The following is a 21,329-nucleotide window of genomic DNA, read 5'->3' on the forward strand; positions in this document are numbered from 1 at the left end:
TTTAAAGCCTGTAGAGATTGCAGGGGGAAAGCAAAGAGTGCCACAGTTTTTAGATCATAAGAATGAGAATACAATCCAGTGTGAACCGTCTCGATTTCAACACAGCGAGGACAGAGGAAAAACAGTGCGTGAAGGAGGAGCGAGAGATTCAGAAAATCATTGATAAAAGAGAGCAAGGTACTCAAATGGTAGATCAAGGTCTATGCTCTCACTGAGAATCCTGGACCAAGGCATGTGATTGGGTGTTCCCAGCTGACCTTTCAGCAGGACAGCCATCGCCGAAACTGTGCTGTTGCTGTTTACAATCCACACACTACTGTGACTTCTCAACTCCAGAACACAACTCCAAGTTGTTCAGTCACCAACTTTTCTGCTACAGAGTCAACTTGCAATACAATAAATGTTAATTAAATGAGCTTCAAAGATTAACACAAAGTAAGGACAAGTGTTCTATATACAAAAAGGTATAAAAAGCACTGCTTTTTAAAAAGTTGCTTCCTGTGACGAGGGGCCGGGGGTGAGGGGACTTGCGCAGTGATACTGTTGTACCTGCTGCAGCAAGGGAGCCTAAGGTGCAATACGCAATAGGGAACTAATCAAAACTACACTACTCTTAAAACCATGCTTCAAGAAAGATAATAGAACGCAATTATAAATGGGGAATCACTTGCTCCTGTGCCTTTGTTGGCCGATAATCAGTTTTATCACAAAGGCCGTTACAATGAACTTTCATTCACACAATTGTGGTCCCATTGTGTCTGCTGATGTACAACAGTCAAGGAGGGATAATCTCGGGTGAGGTTAACTTCCTGGACTCCAAACTAAGGATCATCATTTTTGGTAACTGAACACCACTGAAAGAGATTCAATTGAGGCAGTCAGTAATGGCCGGCTGCAGTGCCAGAATAGTTCTTTATTTGGAAGTTGCAATTCACCTGGAGGAGCACTTTTGTACAAAAGTAAATGCACTGGACCCAAGGTGGGCTGAGCCGCAGAAGGCCAGAAGCAACAAAAAATGAAGGGGAGATAAGAATGTTTTTTTAAATATATAAATGCAGAAAGTTATGATGATTTGGAATGTGCTGCCTGAAAGGGAGCAGATTCAATAATAACTTTCAAAAGGCAACTGGATGAATACTTGGAAGGGTTATTGGGAAAGAAAGGGGAATGGGACTAATTGGATAGTTCTCTCTAAGAGCCAGCACAGGTACGATGGGCCGAATGGTCTCCTCCTGTGCTGTATGATTCTATGAAGAGGCAGAGATGACCATAGCTGTAATGACTCTCTCAATGGCTTGGTGAGTCACTGCTGGTGTGGTTACAGCTTTGACCACTAAGCCTTGCCAGAGCTAGAATCAGCCTCAGTATTCCCTGGCAAGGGGCAGGGAGAGAAACAAGCCACGATTCCTGCTACTGCTCACTATCTGGTGATTAAGTGCACATCTCTGGGCACTGCAGGACTGCAGGCCTGGGCTCAGCTGTGCTGCCCGCCGTGGTATAATAAACCGTCGGCACACTGCCTCAGCTCACACATGACGAGTAACGACTCAGGAAAAGTACGGTAACACTCCTCAAATCAAGTCACCACCTTAAAGAGAAAACTTTGTGAGGTGGGAAATTGTTAACGTGCAACCCAGTTGAGTTACTGCACCTTTCTGCCCATCAAAGCAGTTGTGTGCGAGTGATACGAGCACTGTCCTTACACAAAACTACGCGAATGTCTACCAATATAGGTGGTAATGCTGTAGGTGTCTAGAAAGCTGGATAATGGTGATCAGCTGGGTGGGTATCGACCATTTAGCTAGGTCTGCACAAGCTGCAAACCACAGCGTGACTAAACTGGGGCAGAGAGAGTCTCCATTTGGCAAGAAGGGAATATTATAAAAATGACAAGCTTTTCTCTAAGGTTCTGAGGAGGCTTGACAGGGTAGATGCAGAGGCTGTTTCCCCTTGTGGGAGAATCTAGAGCTAGGGGGCATTGTTACAGAATAAGACGGAGATGAGGAGGAATTTCTTCTCTCAAGAGGTTCATGAATCTTTGGAATTCTCTGCCCCAGAGAGCTGTAGAGGCTAGGTCATTGAATATATTTACGGTGGAGATACAGATTTTTGAATGATAAGGGAGTCAAAGGTTATGGGGAGCAGGCAGGGAAGTGGAGTTGAGGCCAAGATCAGATCCGCCATGATTTTATTGAATGGCGGAGCAGGCTCGAGGGGCCAAATGGCCGACTCCTGCTCCTATTTCTTATGTTCACATCATTTTGTGTAATATATTGCTGGAATTTTAGATTCACAAATTATCATTTGGCACAACCCTACACAATCCTTTATCAGGTCACATATCAATTGATTATATATCTTTATAACACATTAAAATAATTTAAAAATTTTATGGCCATCTAGGCAATGCTGGCCAGCTGAGGAAAGGATAATGTTCTCCTTCTGCACCCAGTCGACGCATCAGCTCCCTTATTCTTTTCTGATGATCTTAACCTGCCCCCCGAACTTCACAAGCATCCTCAACCCACTGTTTCACTTTCATCTCCTACAGCATTACAGCAAAGCTGCCCACCTGTGCGAATTTCAGAGTAGTTTGATGCTGTGGGCCCACACCCACAAGGAACTGGCTCAAGACTGGCCACACTCTCCTCACTCGCATCCCTCATCATCAACAAAATGAGGATGAGCCTTCCATCTCTTCTGTCTGGGCTAAATTCACGCACAGGTCCCAGAGGTGCAAGCAATGTGCTAACCTACGACACCAATCTGCAGTTAACACACCGCACCTATACATGTATATTCCCGTCAGAAAAATTGCAGAGCAATAAACTCCAGCCTGTTATTAATTTCTGCTGTGATCACACAACACTGATGAGTGTTTTCATACAAAAGTATTCTTTTGCTCAAGGCAGCTCAGTCCAGGTTGCAAATGCTCAAACTCAAACCCACCAGATCTTTTAAAAACCGAATGCCTTACAGATGTGCAGCTGTATAAAGCACGAAACAGATCAAAGGCCAATCACTCCCTTGCCTAGCCTTTTAGCTTCTCGGAACTGCTTCCCGATGTTACATTTTCTCCTTCAGCCCAAAGGGCAGGTTGGTGTGTGCCAAGGACACCTCACAACGTGAGCCAATAACACCAAGTGAAGCTGGTCATCTATTCCCTGCCCCTCAATCTTGGGCTGGAGTGCTCTACTGGCCTCGTTACCCCATAGCTCCGCTAGGGCTCTGCCACTTAATCCAGCGTTAGCGGAACAGGCTTGGCTTCAGAGACAGTTTTAGCAGGCCCCCTCCACAGCAGTGTGGTTTCCAGCCCCCTTTTCTCACTATGCACAGATGCATTTGCTCTCCCTACATTCACAAAAATCACGGTGGCAGCAATGAGGATCAGGTAGTGTAGGCCAGGTAACCTGTGGCCTAGGGCGTGGATTCAGCTTAGAGAAGGGCAACAAGGCACATGAAAATCGGCACTGGTGCACAACAGCCACATCAAGACTGTCGCCCCTTTACAAAGGAGAAATCAGCTCCAACACATTGCGATTCAGAGATCAGAGTGCAGGTCCGATTAGCTTTGGGGGTGCAGTGCTTCCTTAACCATGGCCACCAAAATAAAAAAGCATGGGTCTCAGTCAGGGTTCAAACCCACAGTATCCGAGTTGAGGGTCCCTGGTTTTGTTTCCAGGAACGAGCAACCCACAATTAGAAACTCACGCTGTGAATTCAGGACTCCACACGTGCCCTGTAAAAGGTGAAGTACATAACCCTGACTTGGATCAAGCATTTCCTATAAACATCCTTCAACCAGAGTCACTGCACCCACCCCCCCCCCCCAACCCCTCAAAAACATTCTACATCCATCACACGGGATTCCGCCTGAAAAATACTTTGCACAGTATTCCATTTTATATACAGTGTGCTGATACCAATAACAAAGCTGAGCATTTGTGAACAAACCGAGTCATCTTTCACTTCTGTTGGGGTCCTGCACTAGGTATTGATTCCGAATATTGGGATTCTTAAAATGTCTAGTCTGGAATTAATCCCCCTTCATCCTCACTCTCTCCGATCCCTTGCACAACAGCACTGCAAAACTATTCTCTCATTCCTTCAAAAAAACATTCTGCCCAATGCTACAAGACAGGATTAATGAACATTGCTCCAAAGATGACAAATTCCAATCGCCCAGCCAATGCCATACTTGTAAAGCAGAGGCCCTGCAAATGGGGTCACTTCTTCCTCCCCACCCCATATCTCACCTCCCCCCATCCCCACCCCTGCTCCCCAGATCACTTTCTCCATTATTGCAACCATCCCCAACCAACTACTGGCTAAAGAGACGAAAGGGCGGGCCGATTAAAGTGCCTGGTCGACCCTCATACTTGAACCCATGACCTCTCGATTGCAAGACAACTGCTTCTAGCCATCAGGCCACACTAACAGCACAACCCCCGCCCCAATCCTGGACGGTAAGCAAAAGCAGAACATACAGCAGCCACACAAAAAATGACGCTATCACCATCGATATGCCAGGACCCAGAAAACCAATCGAGCACACAATACTTAGGAGGGACGCCTTGTGGCGCAGCAGCGAGGAGGAAGATAAACTCCACCGGTGAAAACTTAATATTCCTTGTGCACCCCCCAAAAAAATAATTAAGAGTTTACCGACCGCACTCACAACTCTAGCTGGGCAGCCGATGGAACATGCAAGCAGTTCCTGCACCCGGTATCTTGGCCAACCAGCTTGCAACACAAAAATTCGAAAAACTGTAGGAGGACTGCTCCCCCTCCCCTCCTCGACACAAACAGCAAATGCAACAGCGCAAAATCAACTCCATGTAAAATCAGAAGCATTCTGGCTAACAGCTTTGCCACGCCGATTTCCAACAAACACTCCCTCGCAATTACAGGCAGCTCGGCTTCCCCACACTGCTATAAATAAGTTGAACCGGTTGATCGGCAGTTTACAGATGAAACCCACCCATTGGGTCCTTACCCATCAAAGATAGAAGACAAGAACCTCTCTCTGTAGCCAAAATGACCGGTGCGGGAACAATCCTCCTTTTGCTGTCTCACCATTTAATTAAAGTCAAACCCACACTCGGGTACAAACTGCTTTGCAATGGACTTGGTGCAGCCAGCACTTGCTAAAATCGCTCATTTGCTGGGGGGTTTGTGTGTGCAAAATCCTGCAACCTTGTTGACTTTTTTTTGCAAAAAAAGGGATCGCATATTTAAAGTTTAAAGCCACCATCTTTATCTCCCCTCCCACCCTGTCTCCATAAAATGGCTGTGGCCTTTTTGAAACCAGGCCCCAGGTTCCAACCCTGTGGCTGTTTGCAGCAAAGACAGACTAAACAGTGTTCTTTGGGGATTGGGGGGGGAATTTAAAAAATAAACCCAGCCCACAGAAAAACAGGAATCGACCACAAACCTCATAAAGTGCAGCAGTGCAAGGATCCAGCGAGTTGAGGCATTCGAGGCAAAAACAAAAAAAGGTGAAAATTAAAAAGCAAAAAAAAAATTCTGATTCTCAAAAAAAATCGTTCAAAAGCCAGTTGAGACTGTGGCGGCCATTTCGGCAGGAACTTAGGAGCCAGATTCTGTAGGAAGCTTTTATTTGTGACCTTCAGAGAGAGGCTGTCATGTGAACTATTGTGCCGTCAATCAGAGAGGGGGGGAAGGACTCGGTTGGACTGGGCTCCGCCTTCCCTGGGAGCACAGGCTCTCCGGTTGGTAGCTAGCATGTTCTAACATGCAGCAGGACCCTGTAAGGTTAATCTCTCTGCGCACAGCAACCAGAGCGGCTCTGCAACTTGGCAACCTCATTAACTCTTCCCCTGCCTTGGCTGCAAGTGCCAGCTTTGCCACTGGGTGCCCCGGATGGGCAGCACCGCTCTTACCCTCCCTCTTTGCTTTCTCTCTCGCGGCCTGCAGTGCCACACACACACACACACACAGCTGAACTTTCCCCATTGTGTGGTCAATGCAAGGAGCGAATTACCGGCATCAGCGGTTTTATTGTTTCGGTCACAATAATCCACTGTCTTTCCAGGGGTTTCCTGGGGACCCCAGTGTCGCTGCCCCTACCTCCGACATTCCAACAGGGGTGGAAAAGCCTCCCCTAATCGGAGAATCATAGAAATTTACAGCACAGGAGGAAGCCATTCGGCCCATCGTATCCGCGCCAGCCGACAGAGACACACCTACCCTAATCCCACTTTCCAGCTCTCAGTCCGTAGCTCTGCAGGTGCACATCCAGATGCTTTTTAAATGTGGTGAGGGTTTCTGCCTCTACCACCCTTTCAGGCCGTGAGTTCCAGACCACCACCGCCCTCTGGGTGAAAGAAATGTCCCCTCAAAACCTCCTACCAATGTCATTCATAAATCTTTCTTGTAGATTAAGACCTGGCGTTTCCTCCTTGGGCACAATCCGGATGTTACACCCTGAGCTCTGCCCATTTTATCGATATTAAGTTACACCCAAGTACCCTCCCAAACCCGGTGGAATACAAACAAACTTAAAATGGGTGCAAATGTGTGTAAACAATTGGGGCCCAATGAAATGCTGAACCCACGCCATTATATTTCTTCTTTCGAGTCTTAAAATTAAAAGTTTCACCTCATTTCACCATCATTCATGCAACCAGACACAGAATCTTTAAGAACCTGAAATCGGGATAGCTCTTCAATTTTGAATGTGACTTAATACTTTGCTATGAAAATGCTTTCAAAGAAACAGAAAATGCAGAGCAGGTCTCATTGATATATTTTTTTAAATAAACAAAAAATTGTAACCCTCTCCCCCAAACAAGCACAGTCGGAGGATACTCACACGAGACTTAGGACGGGGAGCAGGGCGAGTTTTGAAGGCGGAGAATCGTTCAGACGGAGGGGATGGACGAAGATTGAAGAGGCCCGGAAGAATTTTTTTTTTAATTAGCAGCTTGCGGAATGTTGCCCATCAAGGTGGTGGTGGTGAGCCGCCTTCTTGAACCACATATCGGCCAGACCGGGTAAGAGCGGCAGATTTCCTTCCCTACAGGCCATCAGTGAACCAGATGGGTTTTTATGACAATCCGGTAGTTTCATGGTCACCATTACTGATACTAGCTTTTTTAAAAACCAGATCTATTTATTTATTTAATTAATTAACTGAATTTAAATTCCGCAGCTGTCATGGTGGGATTTGAATTTGTGTCTCCAGATCATTAGTCCAGGGTCTGGATTACTAGGCCAGTATCATAACCACTATGCTAACGTACCCTTGGCAGCATCGTCAGTCAGTCAGAACTGTAGTTACGTGCGTACCTCACTCACCCAAAATTCCAAAAACGATTAAAGCCACGTAATTGGTCTGCACATCTCAAGCCACCGTTAGTCTGAATATCATCCTGTCCATGCCGGGTACCCACTATGTGCACGACTGACCCAGTTTTAAATCGCACAGTACAGACATTTTCTGAAATGCACACTGGACACAGGCTACTTTCCAAAATGAAAGCCATTTCTTGCACTTACTCATGGCATTAATTATTAAGGCAGACAATTAATTTTGATCAGCACAAAGCAAACCTGCTCCTACCTTTCGCCAGCCTGGTTTTGGACTTGGTAAAAGGTGATAAATCTACTGTGTATATTTACAAGCATGGAGAAGAGAGAGAGAGTGAAGCTGTTTTCACATGGTGATAAGACCCCCGTCACTGCGACAGATACCCAGGTGTCGCACAGCTGGCTGCAAAACCAGCAGTGAACTGATTCCATGGGTACAGTCTTAACACAATGTAAAAACAACTTCAATCTACACCACGTACGCTTTCTGCGATTGAGATTGAAAGACCGAAGGTTTCTCAAATCCTCAGTGGGCTCATTATTAGCTCCTGCTCCAGCCTAATTGATGAAAGCATGGTCAGCTTTGTGCTGAGCCACATGGCCCACATGGTCCCACTTTCAATTTCTGCTGCACACCCAGTTCACGGATCTCAGTAGGGGTTTTGCAATTTGCCTCTATGCCCCTGGGCTAGGCATAGATAGAAAGAAAAGAATAGAAAAAAGGAACATAAGAACATAAGAAATAGGAGCAGGAGTAGGCCATAAGGCCCCTCGAGCCTGCTCCACCATTTAATGACCATCATGGCTGATCTGATCATGGACTCCGCTCCACTTCCCTGCCCACTCCCCATAACCTCTTATCGGTTAAGAAACTGTCTATTTCTGTCTTAAATTTATTCAATGTCCCAGCTGCCACAGCTCTGAGGCAGAAAATTCCACAGATTAACAACCCTCAGAAGAAATTTCTCCTCATCTCTGTTTTAAATGGGCGGCCCCTTATTCTAAAGATCGTGCCCTCTAGTCTCCCCCATCAGTGGAAACATCCTCTCTGCATCCACCTTGTCAAGCCCCCACAATCTTATACATTTTGATAAGATCACCTCTCATTCTTCTGCATTCCAATGAGTAGAGGTCCAACCTACTCAACCTTTCCTCATAAGTCAACCCCCTCATCCCCGGAATCAACCAAGTGAACCTTTTCTGAACTGCCTCCAAAGCAAGTATATCCTTTCGTAAATATGGAAACCAGCACGCAGTATTCTAGGTGTGGCCTCACCAATACCTTATATAGCTATAGCAAGACTTCCCTGCTTTTATACTCCATCTTCTTTGCAATAAAGGCCAAGATACCATTGGCCTTCCTGATCACTTGCTGTACCTGCATACTATCCTTTTGTGTTTCACGCACAAGTACCCCCAGGTCCTGCTGTACTGCGGCACTTTGCAATCTTTCTCCGTTTAAATAATAACTTGCTCTTTTATTTTTTTTCTGCCAAAGTGCATGACTTCACACTTTCCAACATTATACTCCATCTGCCAAATTTTTGCCCACTCACTTAGCTTGTCTATGTCCTTTTGCAGATTTTGTGTGTCTTCCTCACACATTGCTTTTCCTCCCATCTTTGTATCGTCAGCAAATTTGGCTACGTTACACTCAGTCCCTTCTTCCAAGTCATTAATATAGATTGTAAATAGTTGGGGTCCCAGCACTGATCCCTGCGGCACCCCACTAGTTACTGATTGCCAACCAGAAAATGAACCATTTATCCCGACTCTCTGTTTTCTGTTAGTTAGCCAATCTTCTATTCATGGTAATATATTACCCCCAACCCTGTGAACTTTTATCTTGTGCAGTTACCTTTTATGTGGCACCTTGTCAAATGCTTTCTGGAAGTTCAAATACACCACATCCACTAGTTCCCCCTTTATCCACCCTGCTCGTTACATCCTCAAAGAACTCCAGAAAATTTGTCAAACATGACTTCCCCTTCATATATCCATGCTGACTCTGCCTGACCGAATTTTGCTTTTCCAAATGTCCTGTTACTGCTTCTTTAATAATGGACTCCAACATAAAGGAAAAGAAAGGAAATGGGGGAGGGAGGGAGGGAGAGCGAGCGAGCGAGAGCACCTTGTATTTATGTAGTGCCAATGAATTACTTTTGGAGTGTAGTCACTATTGTAATGTGGGAAACGTGGCAGCCAATTTGTGCACAGCAAGCTCCCACAAACAGCAGTGTGATAATGACCAGGTAATCTGTTTTTGTTATGTTGAAGGATAAATATCGGCCCCAGGACACCGGGGATAACTCCCCTGCTGTTCTTCGAAATAATGCTAAGGGATCTTTTACGTCCACTTGAGAGAGCAGACGGGGCCTGGGTTTAACGCCTCATCCAAAAGGCAGTGCAGCACTTCCTCAGCACTGCACTGCGAATGTCGGCCTAGATTTTTGTGATCAAGTTCCTGGAGTGGGACTTGAACCCACAACCTTCTGACTCTCAGACGAGTGCTATCCACTGAGACACAGCGGACACCATGGTAGCAATGTTCACACTAATTTTTTTCTTTGGTGCGCGACCCCTTTAACGGGCTGCATGGCCCATTCAAATTTCCGCACATGCACAGTTTTTCCATTATAAAGCCAGCAAGCAGCCTGCGCGGGACCTCCAGACTGCTGTGCGGTGGAGCAGCTTAACGGGAACATTACATGGTAAGATTTTCAAAGTCTGGAAAACCACAAAATACAGCAAGAGTGAGCATCTTCAGGAGAGAAATTAAGAAAAATAGCCATTTAGAAAATAAAATTGCTCATCAACGCATGTGTCTATAATATCAATTGGCTCATTTAACAACAACGCTCAGATTTTTAAAAATGTAATTTATTCACCGGATGTAGGCGTCACTGGCAAGGCCGGCATTTATTGCCCATCCCCAATTGCCCCTTGAGAAGGTGGTGGTGAGCCGCCTTCTTGAACCGCTGCAGTCAGTGTGATGAAGGCGCTCCCACAGTGCTGTTAGGGAGGGAGTTCCAGGATTGTGACCCAGCGACAATGAAGGAATGGCCGATATATTTCCAAGTCGAGATGGTGTGTGACTGGGAGGGGAACGTGGAGGTGGTGGTGTTCCCATGCGCCTGCTGCCCTTGTCCTTCTAGGTGGTAGAGGTCGTGGGTTTGGGAGGTGCTGCCGAAGAAGCCTTGGCGAGTTGCTGCAGTGCATCTTGTAGATGGTGCACACTGCAGCCACGGTGCGCCGGTGGTGAAGGGAGTGAATGTTGAAGGTGGTGGGTAGCGTGTCGATCAAGCGGGCTGCTTTGTCCTGGATGGTGTCGAGTTTCATGATTGTTGCAATGGCAGCGTATCACTGTCCACTGTCACAAGCCTGGACATTTGCACAGAATTATGGTGTAGTGCTGAGCAAAAAGAATTATGCCACTGCAAAGCTGAGCATCACCCCTTCAGTACACAACTGGTTAACCTTGAAAAATGCTGTTTTTCTTGGTGAAACGAATGCAGAAAAGGCTCTGCAGCTTTTTTGCCTCTTCCGCTATACAGAAGAAATTGGCAAGAAAACAATCTGTCCAGTGTTGCACAATTCAGGGTAACGAGAATTCGAAGATGTTACACTAATACACAGGGTGTTCTGTTCCGTTCTCTTTCAACCTTATAGTATAGAAGAATTTTTTGATTTTTAGGAACAGGAAAAGGCCATTAGGGCCAAACTAGGCAGTTCTTTTTTGTTAGAATACCCCAATTACGCACCTTTTCACCATATCCCTTAATCCTCCCTCTCTCTCTCTCTGTCTGTCTCCAAAAATGTATCTGCCTCTTGAAGCCACGTATATCATCTGCTTCTGTGGCCTCCCCTAGATTAACGAGCTAAAAGTTTTATCTAACTTCTCTCTGCCAAAATCCTCATAAATGTGTGTTGCCTGGGATCAGAGTCCTTTCTCAGCGGAACACAATATGCCCGATCAACTTTGCCAATTACTAAAACAACCATATTACAGTATCATTTTGTGGTCTGACCAGCAGACAATGTCACGCACTCCAGAACAACCCGTGAACACGGCTTTCATTCAATTACCAAAACTGATCCCCTCGATTCACCACTCTCCACATGTGTAGTGTCCGACAGGTAGGCTCCACCCACAGCACAGTGACTGCTGAAATGCAGCGGTTTTATTACCTCTCCAGCATCACATTGGTCTGAGACTTACTACCACGGTTCCAACGCTCCAGCACAGTCGATCCGTGTTGCTGAGTTACAGTAGACGTGTAGTAAAAGACGTATACACCAATTGCCACATTTTACTGTGAAACTGAAAGGTGGCTAAACAGTTTTGCAACCAGTCACACGAAGCTCCCTCCGATGAGGACAGCAGCCCACTCTACTCGGCTGATGCTCAGCTCCATTCCCGATTTCATAATCATTGCAACACATCTACATCATGTCTTATAAATGTGCTGCTGCACGCCAGTGTAAGAATAACCATCTCGGGGAGACCAGGAGGCTCCTGGTGTCTGCCCAGTTGGCGCAGTGCAGCACGACAGTTTGCTAAATTAGCCTCAGGACCTCTGAGGAGGTGGAGGGGGAAAAGAGTGTTAGCCAGAATACTGGCTGATTGCTTCCCTCCACTGCCGACTGCAGGTACTGTATAAAGGTGGTTGGTTCCTTAGATCGGTTCTTGACCGACTTTTGTTGGGGTTTTATTTCCCTCTTGCTTCCTTCCACTCCTTGAATGCAAAACTTAAAAGGATACGTGTGTCCTTGCCTGCACTGCCCATTGAAGAACACGCCGCGATTCTCCAATATGTACTGGCAGCAGGCGAGGACTTGGGGCATCTACCCTGTACTCTCTACCTTCTAGTGTCAGTTTCCAATAGCCAACAAAGCGGTTTAAACAGCCAATAATTACGGAAGCAAAACAGAATTATCTCCTTGGCCCTTGTACCCAACTCCATTCTATTCCTGACCAAGTGGAGGTTGTATCGCTCCCCATGCTGGTAAAGGCAGTTTGAGAGTTTCTTCTGGCTCTACTTTTCAATTACTTCCTAATGTCGAACTACCCTCTCAGCGCAACTTTCACTGGAGCAGGACGATCCAGACAACAGGCTGAGAAGTAGATGCCGAGTATCTTTTCCCCTGCTGAGCAGTGGCCCTTGATACCACGGCCAAGCTGAAGTTTGCTCAACGGAGGAAAGCAACAAGAAATGGCACCCAGCCCAAGAACTCCAGCTTTCTGGTCGGCCATTCAATGTACTGGGCGGCCCACAGAAACTCCTGTTTACAGGATCAGACTCAAACAAACAGTTATGCTTTTAGGCGGATGCATCAAGAGAAAGCAGTTGGTCAGAATCAAGAGTGGGAGATGAAACTACAAGTGCACGGCAGGCAATTTCTTTTTGTTTAACTAATAGTTTAGTTAAGCTTCAGATCTCCCGATCTCCTAAGTTTCAGTCTTTCAGTGGAAGTTTGTCGTTGTGAATGATCTCATGCTGATGGAATCACTGCAGCCCAGTTATGAAAGGAAGTAAACGTGGGCATGAAAACACTATTACTGCTGCACCAGTATATTCTTTGTAGCATAACTCCTCCCTGCAACTGGAAACAATGGCTCGAAAGAATGCAGGAAAGCTTTAAGCAGGCTAGCTGCATGCTGCTGGCTGCCTGGATGGAGCTGGCATTGTGACCATTTAAACTGAGCCATTAACACTACTCCCCTTAAACGATTTCCATGATGTGATACTTGCAAAAATCAAATTCCTAACTCACTCACCATTTACTCAGGTTGTTCTTTTAAGTTTCTCTTCTCTACCTCTCTTGTAGAAGTTCTTGGATTTGGGAGATCAGCCCGACAGAAGTTGGTAATGAGCACAATGCTCAATTATATATAATATATATATATATATATATATATATATAAAATTAAAAAATATATATATATATGCATTTCTACAGAGCCTCTCATGACCACCAAAGCGCTTTACAGCCAACAAGGTTTTATTCTGAAGTGTAGTCACAGTATGTTATGTAATGTATTTTACGCACAGCAAGGACCCAAAAGTCCAGATAATCTGTTTTACTGATGTTGATTGAGGGATAAATACTGGCCCCAGGACACCGGGGATAACGCCCCTGCTCTTCTTTAACAGTTCCATGGGATCTTTTACATCCACCCGAGGGCAGATGGGGCCTCGGTTTAACATCTCATCTGAAAGACGGCCCCCTCCGACAGTGCAGCACTCCCTCAGTGCTGCCCTCCGACAGTGCGATGCTCCCTCAGTACTGCCCCTCCGACAGTGCAGCACTCCCTCAGTGCTGCCCCTCCGACAATGCGGCACTCCCTCAGTGCTGCCCTCCGACAGTGCGATGCTCCCTCAGTACTGCCCCTCCGACAGTGCAGCACTCCCTCAGTACTGTACTGGAATGTTAGCCTAGTTTTTTTGTGCTCACAATCTACATCAATGATTTGGATGAGGGGACCAAATGTATTATCAAAGTTTATTGATGATACAAAGCTAGGTGGGAATGTAAGTTATGAGAAGGCTTCAAGGGGATATAGACAGGCTAAATGAATGACAAATAGAAAATGGAATATAGGGCCCAAGTTTCCACATGATTTGTGCCTGATTTTTAGGAGCAACTGGTGGAGAACGGACTATCTTAGAAATCGCAATTCTCCACATTTTTTTTTCTGCAGTTCTAGTGAGTTAGAACAGTTCTACTTTGGAACAGAATTTTTTCTTCAAAAGGGGGCGTGTCCGGCCACTGACGCCTGATTTGAAAGTTTCCACAGTGAAAACGTACTCCAAACTAAAGTAGAATGGAGCAAGTGAAGATTTTTGTAGAACTGAAAAAATCTGCTCTACACATTAAAAAATCAGGCGCAGGTTACAAATTAGGCGTCCAGAACGAGGGGGGGGGGGGGGGTGGAGGGAAGTCATTAAATACTACAATAAATCCTTATTTATACTTCTACAAATATTATACAAATAAATCCAACCTGAATAAACATTTATAAGCAAGAAAAGATTAAATAAACCATCTTCCTACCTGTGTGAAAGTGCTTCAGGCACGGAGAATGCTGCAGTCAGCCTGAGGCGCCCATTCTTCCCGCGGGGGGGGGGGGGGAAAGAGGCGCCCGTTCTTTCCTGCGAGGGTGGGGGGGAGGAGGCGCCCATTCGTTCCCGTGGGGGGGGGGGGAGGGGGGGGGGAGGGGGGGGAAGACAGTGAGAAGGCTGCAAGAAGCCTCAGTGCTGATGGCAATGTGCTTTTATTTTAAAATGTTCAAAAATTAAACAGCTACAAAGAACTACAAAAATGGCCGAGTGCCAATGTTTCCTTCACACTGCGCGTGCGCGAAAGCTCCAACGCGCACGCACAGCGTTGCCGGCAGGAAAAAAACTAATTTAAATAGTACCCGCCCCCTCCCACTTACAAAATCGCGCGAGTGTAGGCTCCTCCCCCCCTGGGCGCCGCGCTAGGCAGACAAGGAGCTGCAGGGCGCTCCAGAATTGCGAGTTTTTTTTTTCCGGTGCCGTTTTAGGCGCGAAAAACGGGCGCCCAGCTCGGAGGGGCGCCCGTTTTTTATCGTGTGGAAACTTGGGCCCGTAATGTGGAGAGATGTGAGGTTATCCACTTTGGTAGGAAAAATATTAAAGCACAGTATTTTTTTTAAATGGTAAGTGATTCAGAAATGTTGGTGTTCAGAGGGACCTGGTGTCCATGTACACGAATCACTGAAAGTTAACATGCAGGTACAGCGAGCTATTAAGAAAGTAAATGTTATGTTGGCTTTTAGTACAAGAGGATTTGAGTTCACGAGTAAAGACATCCTATGGCAATTATATAGGGCCCTGGCAAGACCGCACCTGGAGTATTGTGTACAGCTTTGGTCTCAAGAAAAGAACACAAGAAATAGGAGCAGGAGTAGGTCATTTGATCCCTCGAGCCTGCTCCGCCATTTAATAAGATCATGGTTGATCTGATCATGGACTCAGCTCCACTTCCCTGCCCGCTCCACATAACCCTTTACTCCCTTAACGCTCAAAAATAGGTTTATCTCCATCTTAAATATATTCAATGACTCAGTCTCCACAACTCTCTGGGGCAGAGAATTCCATAGATTTACAACCCTCAGAAGAACTTCCTCCTCATCTCAGTTTTAAATGGGCGGCCCCTTATTCTGAGATTATGTCTGGTGAACCTTTGTTGCACTCCCTCTATGGCAAGTGCAGGTATATCCTTCTTGAGGTTTGAGGGAGTGCAAGAAAGGTTCACCAGACTGATTCCTGGGATGAACCGTGGCTCAACCGTGGTTATCTAGGGAAATCAGGGATCGTATTAAAGCCAAGGAAGTGGCATACAAATTGGCCAGAAATAGCAGCGAACCTGGGGACTGGGAGAAATTTAGAACTCAGCAGAGGAGGACAAAGGGTTTGATTAGGGCAGGGAAAATGGAGTACGAGAAGAAGCTTGCAGGGAACATTAAGGCGGATTGCAAAAGTTTCTATAGGTATGTAAAGAGAAAAAGGTTAGTAAAGATAAACGTAGGTCCCCTGCAGTCAGAATCAGGGGAAGTCATAACAGGGAACAAAGAAATGGCAGACCAATTGAACAAGTACCTTGGTTAGGTATTCACTGAGGAGGACACAAACAATCTTCCGGATATAAAAGGGGTCAGAGGGTCTAGTAAGGAGGAGGAACTGAGGGAAATCTTTATTAGTCGGGAAATTGTGTTGGGGAAATTGATGGGATTGAAGGTCGATAAATCCCCATGGCCTGATGGACTGCATCCGAGTACTTAAGGAGGTGGCCTTGGAAATAGCGGATGCATTGACAGTCATTTTCCAACATTCCATTGACTCTGGATCAGTAACCCCACTTTTTAAAAAAGGAGGGAGAGAGAGAGCAGGGAATTATAGACCGGTCAGCCTGACCTCAGTAGTGGGTAAAATGATGGAATCAATTATTAAGGATGTCATAGCAGCGCATTTGGAAAATGGTAACATGATAGGTCCAAGTCAGCATGGATTTGTGAAAGGGAAATTATGCTTGACAAATCTTCTGGAATTTTTTGAGGATGTTTCCAGTAAAGTGGACAAAGGAGAACCAGTTGATGTGGTATATTTGGACTTTCAGAAGGCTTTCGACAAGGTCCCACACAGGAGATTAATGTGCAAAGTTAGAGCACATAGGATTGGGGGTAGTGTGCTGACGTGGATTGAGAACTGGTTGTCAGACAGGAAGCAAAGAGTAGGAGTAAATGGGTACTTTTCAGAATGGCAGGCAGTGACTAGTGGGGTACCGCAGGGTTCTGTGCTGGGGCCCCAGCTGTTTACATTGTACATTAATGATTTAGACGAGGAGATTAAATGTAGTATCTCCAAATTTGCGGATGACACTAAGTTGGGTGGCAGTGTGAGCTGCGAGGAGGATGCTATGAGGTTGCAGAGTGACTTGGATAGGTTAGGTGAGTGGGCAAATGCGTGGCAGATGAAGTATAATGTGGATAAATGTGAGGTTATCCACTTTGGTGGTAAAAACAGAGAGACAGACTATTATCTGAATGGTGACAGATTAGGAAAAGGGGAGGTGCAACGAGACCTGGGTGTCATGGTACATCAGTCACTGAAGGTTGGCATGCAGGTACAGCAGGCGGTTAAGAAAGCAAATGGCATGTTGGCCTTCATAGCGAGGGGATTTGAGTACAGGGGCAGGGAGGTGTTGCTACAGTTGTACAGGGCCTTAGTGAGGCCACACCTGGAGTATTGTGTACAGTTTTGGTCTCCTAACTTGAGGAAGGACATTCTTGCTATTGAGGGAGTGCAGCAAAGGTTCACCAGACTGACTCGCGGGATGGTGGGACTGACCTATCAAGACTGGATCAACTGGGCTTGTATTCACTGGAGTTCAGAAGAGTGAGAGGGGACCTCATAGAAACGTTTAAAATTCTGACGGGTTTGGACAGGTTGGATGCAGGAAGAGTGTTCCCAATGTTGGGGAAGTCCAGAACCAGGGGTCACAGTCTAAGGATAAGGGGTAAGCCATTTAGGACCGAGATGAGGAGAAACTTCTTCACCCAGAGAGTGGTGAACCTGTGGAATTCTCTACCACAGAAAGTAGTTGAGGCCAATTCACTAAATATATTCAAAAGGGAGTTAGATGAAGTCCTTACTACTCGGGGGATCAAGCGGTATGGCGAGAAAGCAGGAAGGGGGTACTGAAGTTTCATGTTCAGTCATGAACTCATTGAATGGCGGTGCAGGCTAGAAGGGCTGAATGGCCTGCTCCTGCACCTATTTTCTATGTTTCTATGTTTCTATGAAACATAGAAAATAGGTGCAGGAGTAGGCCATTTGGCCCTACGCGCCTGCACCACCATTCAATATCATGACTGATCACGTAACTTTAGTACCCCATTCCTGCTTTCTCTCCATACCCCTTGATCCCTTTGGCTGTACGGGCCACATCTAACTCCCTTTTGAATATATCGAACGAACTGGCCTCAACAACTTTCAGTGGTAGAGAATTCCACAGGTTCACAATTCTCAGAGGATTATCCTATGAGGAGATTGAGTAGACTAGGCCTATATTCTCTAGCGTTGAGAAGAATGAGAGGTGATCTCATTGAAACATACAAAATCTTTACAGGGTTTGACAGGCTAGATGCAGGGAGGATGTTTCCCCTGGGCTGGGGGTCTAGAACCAGGGGTCACAGTCTCAGAATAAGGGGTCAGCCATTTAGGACTGAGATGAGGAGGAATTTCTTCATTGAGAGCGGTGAATCTTTGGAATTCTCTACCCCAGAGGCTTGTGGAGGCTCAGTCGGTGAGTATATTCGAGACAAAGATCGGTAGATTTTTGGGTATTAATGGAATCAAGGGATATGGGGATAGTGCAGGAAGGTGCAGTTGAGGTCGAAGATCAGCCATGATCGTATTGAGTGGCTTGAGGGGCCAAATGGCCTACTCCTGCTCCTAATTCTTATGTTCTTATCTAGGCCAACACAGTGTACTGGGAGAGGGCTGCACTGTCAAAGGTGCCATCTTTCAGATGAGACCGAGGCCTTGTCTGCCCTCCCAGATAAAAGATCCCATGGCATTATTCAAAGAAGAGCAGGGGAGTTCTCATAGTGACCTGACCAATATTTAGCCCTCAACCAATTACCTTAAACAGTTTATCTGGTCATTATCTCATTGCTGTCTGTGGGAGCTTGCTGAGTGCAAATTGGCTGCCGCGTTTCCCACATTACAACAGTGACCACACTTCAAAAAGTACTTCATTGGCTGTAAAATGCTTTGGGTGTCCGGAGGTCGTGAAAAGTGCTGTAGAAATGTAAATACTTCCTTCTTTCTTTACTTACAATTCAATTCAATTTGTATTTCAATCCAGCACAAGTAATGCAACTTTTCATTGTCCCAGTGAGTGAGAGCAATGCTATTGAAATTAGAAAAGGAATACAGCTTAAATGGGTTCAAGACTATGAGATAATTTCTAGATTGAAGGATATGGTCGATGGGGATGGGGCTGGGGGAATGGAATTTTCCTGAAAATCCTTGATTTACTGATGGGACCCATTTCCTGCACTCGACCCACGACATATCGGTGCTCAAGTTGGACAACAGCCATGCTCGCTTTGTGGGAGAGTTGATTCTATGTCAGTCTTACCTCATTCTTTAATTCATTTCGCATAAACTACCTTCGCTGCTAAACAAAATCTACACTGGCCCTCGAATAGCTGATATAATTGTACCCGATACCTTCTGATCAACGCCACTGTCTCCACTTCCTCGGCAGCATCTTACTGCCCCCATGAACCAGAGAGAGAGACATTTTGCCATTTTTGGGGATTCAATAAAAGGGATTAAGAAGCAGTTGAGAGACTAAAACCTCACTCCCAGATCAAATGTGATGTCACTGGCTTCCTCAAAAGAAAGGCATGCCATTAAGAATAGAATTCCATTTACAGTGGATTGCATATTACTGGCTAAAGAGCGAGAGTGTGATGTGCAGAGTTACAGCATCTAGAAAACAATAGAGTTCCAGAGGGGCAGTGCAAAACAATCCAATCGCTCAGCAGGTGAAAGTTCATGCACTTAAATCACTGGAGCAAAGATAATAATCGATTTCCCAACCATTTGCTTCTTAAAACAGTTCGATAGTAATCTGGAAACAACTATAGTTAATAAAACTTCTTTCAGATTCTGGATAGCATGTCCTTGATTTCTCTCACCGTGAGCAAGAGCGGGGTGGAGAGGCTACATTCAGTGACAGCACCAGCAGCGAGTTTGGTAGGAATGTAACAGCAGGGATCGTGGAGCCAAAATGCAGGACTAGAAACTAGATCAAGAAATCTGGCATCAGTGCCAGTTTTTAGGAAGTGACAGAATGATCCTGCCAATCCATTAACAGAGTGATTCTGCAAATCGGGGATGGTCCGGAGGTCTGCACTTAGCTCTCTAATTTGTTTATTCTAGAATTAACCTGATGCTTCTATGGAGCAGACTACTCGGGGAAGTGGGGAAAATGATTAGCAGTCAGTTACTCTCAGATACACTGGCCCATTGCTGGATCTCAACATCCTCCACCTAATAGGACAGAAGACAAATAAAAGGCTTCTCGGCCAGTAAATTAGATTACTCCAGTACATTTTGTGCCACGTTTAAAGTGGTCTGAGCTGCCTCCCAAAGAAAAACTTCAATATCACGTTTACAGAATCTTGGAAATTTACGGCACGGGAGGCGGCCATTCGGCCCATCGTGTCCGTGCCGGCCGACAAAGAGCTACCCAGCCTGATCCCACTTTCCCGCTCTCGGTCCATAGCCCTGTAGGTTACGGCATTTCAGGTGCACATCCAGGTACTTTTTCAACGTGATGAGGGGTTTCTGCCTCTACCACCCTTTCAGGCAGTGAGTTCCAGACCCCCACCACCCTCTGGGTGAAGACAGTTCCCCTCAAATCCCCTCTAAACCTCCCCCCAATTACTTTAAATCTATGCCCCCTGGTTGCTGACCTCTCTGCTAAGGGAAACAGGTCCGTCCTATCCACTCTATCCAGGCTCATCATTTTATACACCTCAGTAAGGTCTCTCCTCAGCACCCTCTGTTCCAAAGAAAACAACCCCAGCCTATCCAATCTTTCCTCATAGCTAAAATTCTCCAGTGCTGGCAACATCCTTGTAAATCTCCTCTGCACCCTCTCTAGTGCAATCACATCTTTCCTGTAATGTGGTGACCAGAACTGCATGCAGTACTCCAGCTGTAGCTGAACTAGTGTTTTATACAGTTCAAGCATAACTCCCTGCTCTTGTATTCTATGCCTCGGCTAATAAATGCTTTTTTTAACCATCTTATCTACCTAGCCTGCTACATTCAGGGATCTGTGGACATGCACTCCAAGGTCCCTTTGTTCCTCTACGCTTCTCAGTGTTCTATGTAAAAAGATAAATAGCAAACAGAATTGGAGCCTGCTGTTCCACATCAAAATGTGGAGAGCTTGTTCAGCAAGACCAAGCTCATTACTCCTTCAAAACTGGCAGCGAGTGGAGCAAGTTTGGCAAATTGCTTACTGCATGGTACAATAACCCAAAGATCCTACAAAGCCTTTAAACACTTCTACAGTAATCCTTCCGTATCACTGACCTCCTGGGTACGGGCAGAGGGAGAGCTTTGTCAAATGTAGTCTGGGAAGTGGCCTTTTCCAAAACAAAGTTAAGTCAGGTGGATCCCCTCCCCACCAGACAGTTATTTGGCTGCTTCTGCAAGTGCCTCAGATATTTCCTGCTCCGTTTTCACACAGGTATTTAATGAGGCGACAAGTGAACAATCTCTCCCAGATACTCATTGATTTGCAAATATCTCCATCCTCCTTAGCTGCATGAAAGACTAGCATTATTACACAGCAATAGACTCTCTCCCTCAGGAACAGTTAACTGCAAGACGTTTCGAAGAATCCCAGCTGAATGCTTCTCCCATTAGCATTGGTCAAATGTG

At 45.8% G+C, this 21,329-nt stretch overlaps 1 protein-coding gene across 4 annotated transcripts in view; it reads right to left on the reverse strand.

Annotated features, from left to right (window-relative positions):
* The window catches only part of LOC139230074 (trinucleotide repeat-containing gene 6B protein-like), a 173,362-nt gene that overhangs the window by 97,303 nt on the left and 54,730 nt on the right, over nucleotides 1-21,329 (reverse strand). Inside the window, exon 1 of one of the 4 annotated variants that reach the window (XM_070861871.1) lies at nucleotides 5,435-5,600. The exons of the other annotated variants lie outside the window; for them this stretch is intronic. Within the exon in view, the coding sequence (XP_070717972.1) occupies nucleotides 5,435-5,439 (5 nt within the window). The 5' untranslated portion in view covers nucleotides 5,440-5,600. Of the gene's footprint in view, nucleotides 1-5,434; nucleotides 5,601-21,329 lie in introns of those variants that run through there. 4 annotated transcript variants of the gene reach the window in all.

Source organism: Pristiophorus japonicus, chromosome 19 (assembly GCF_044704955.1).
Source record: "Pristiophorus japonicus isolate sPriJap1 chromosome 19, sPriJap1.hap1, whole genome shotgun sequence".
Classification (NCBI taxonomy): Eukaryota; Metazoa; Chordata; class Chondrichthyes; family Pristiophoridae; genus Pristiophorus; species Pristiophorus japonicus.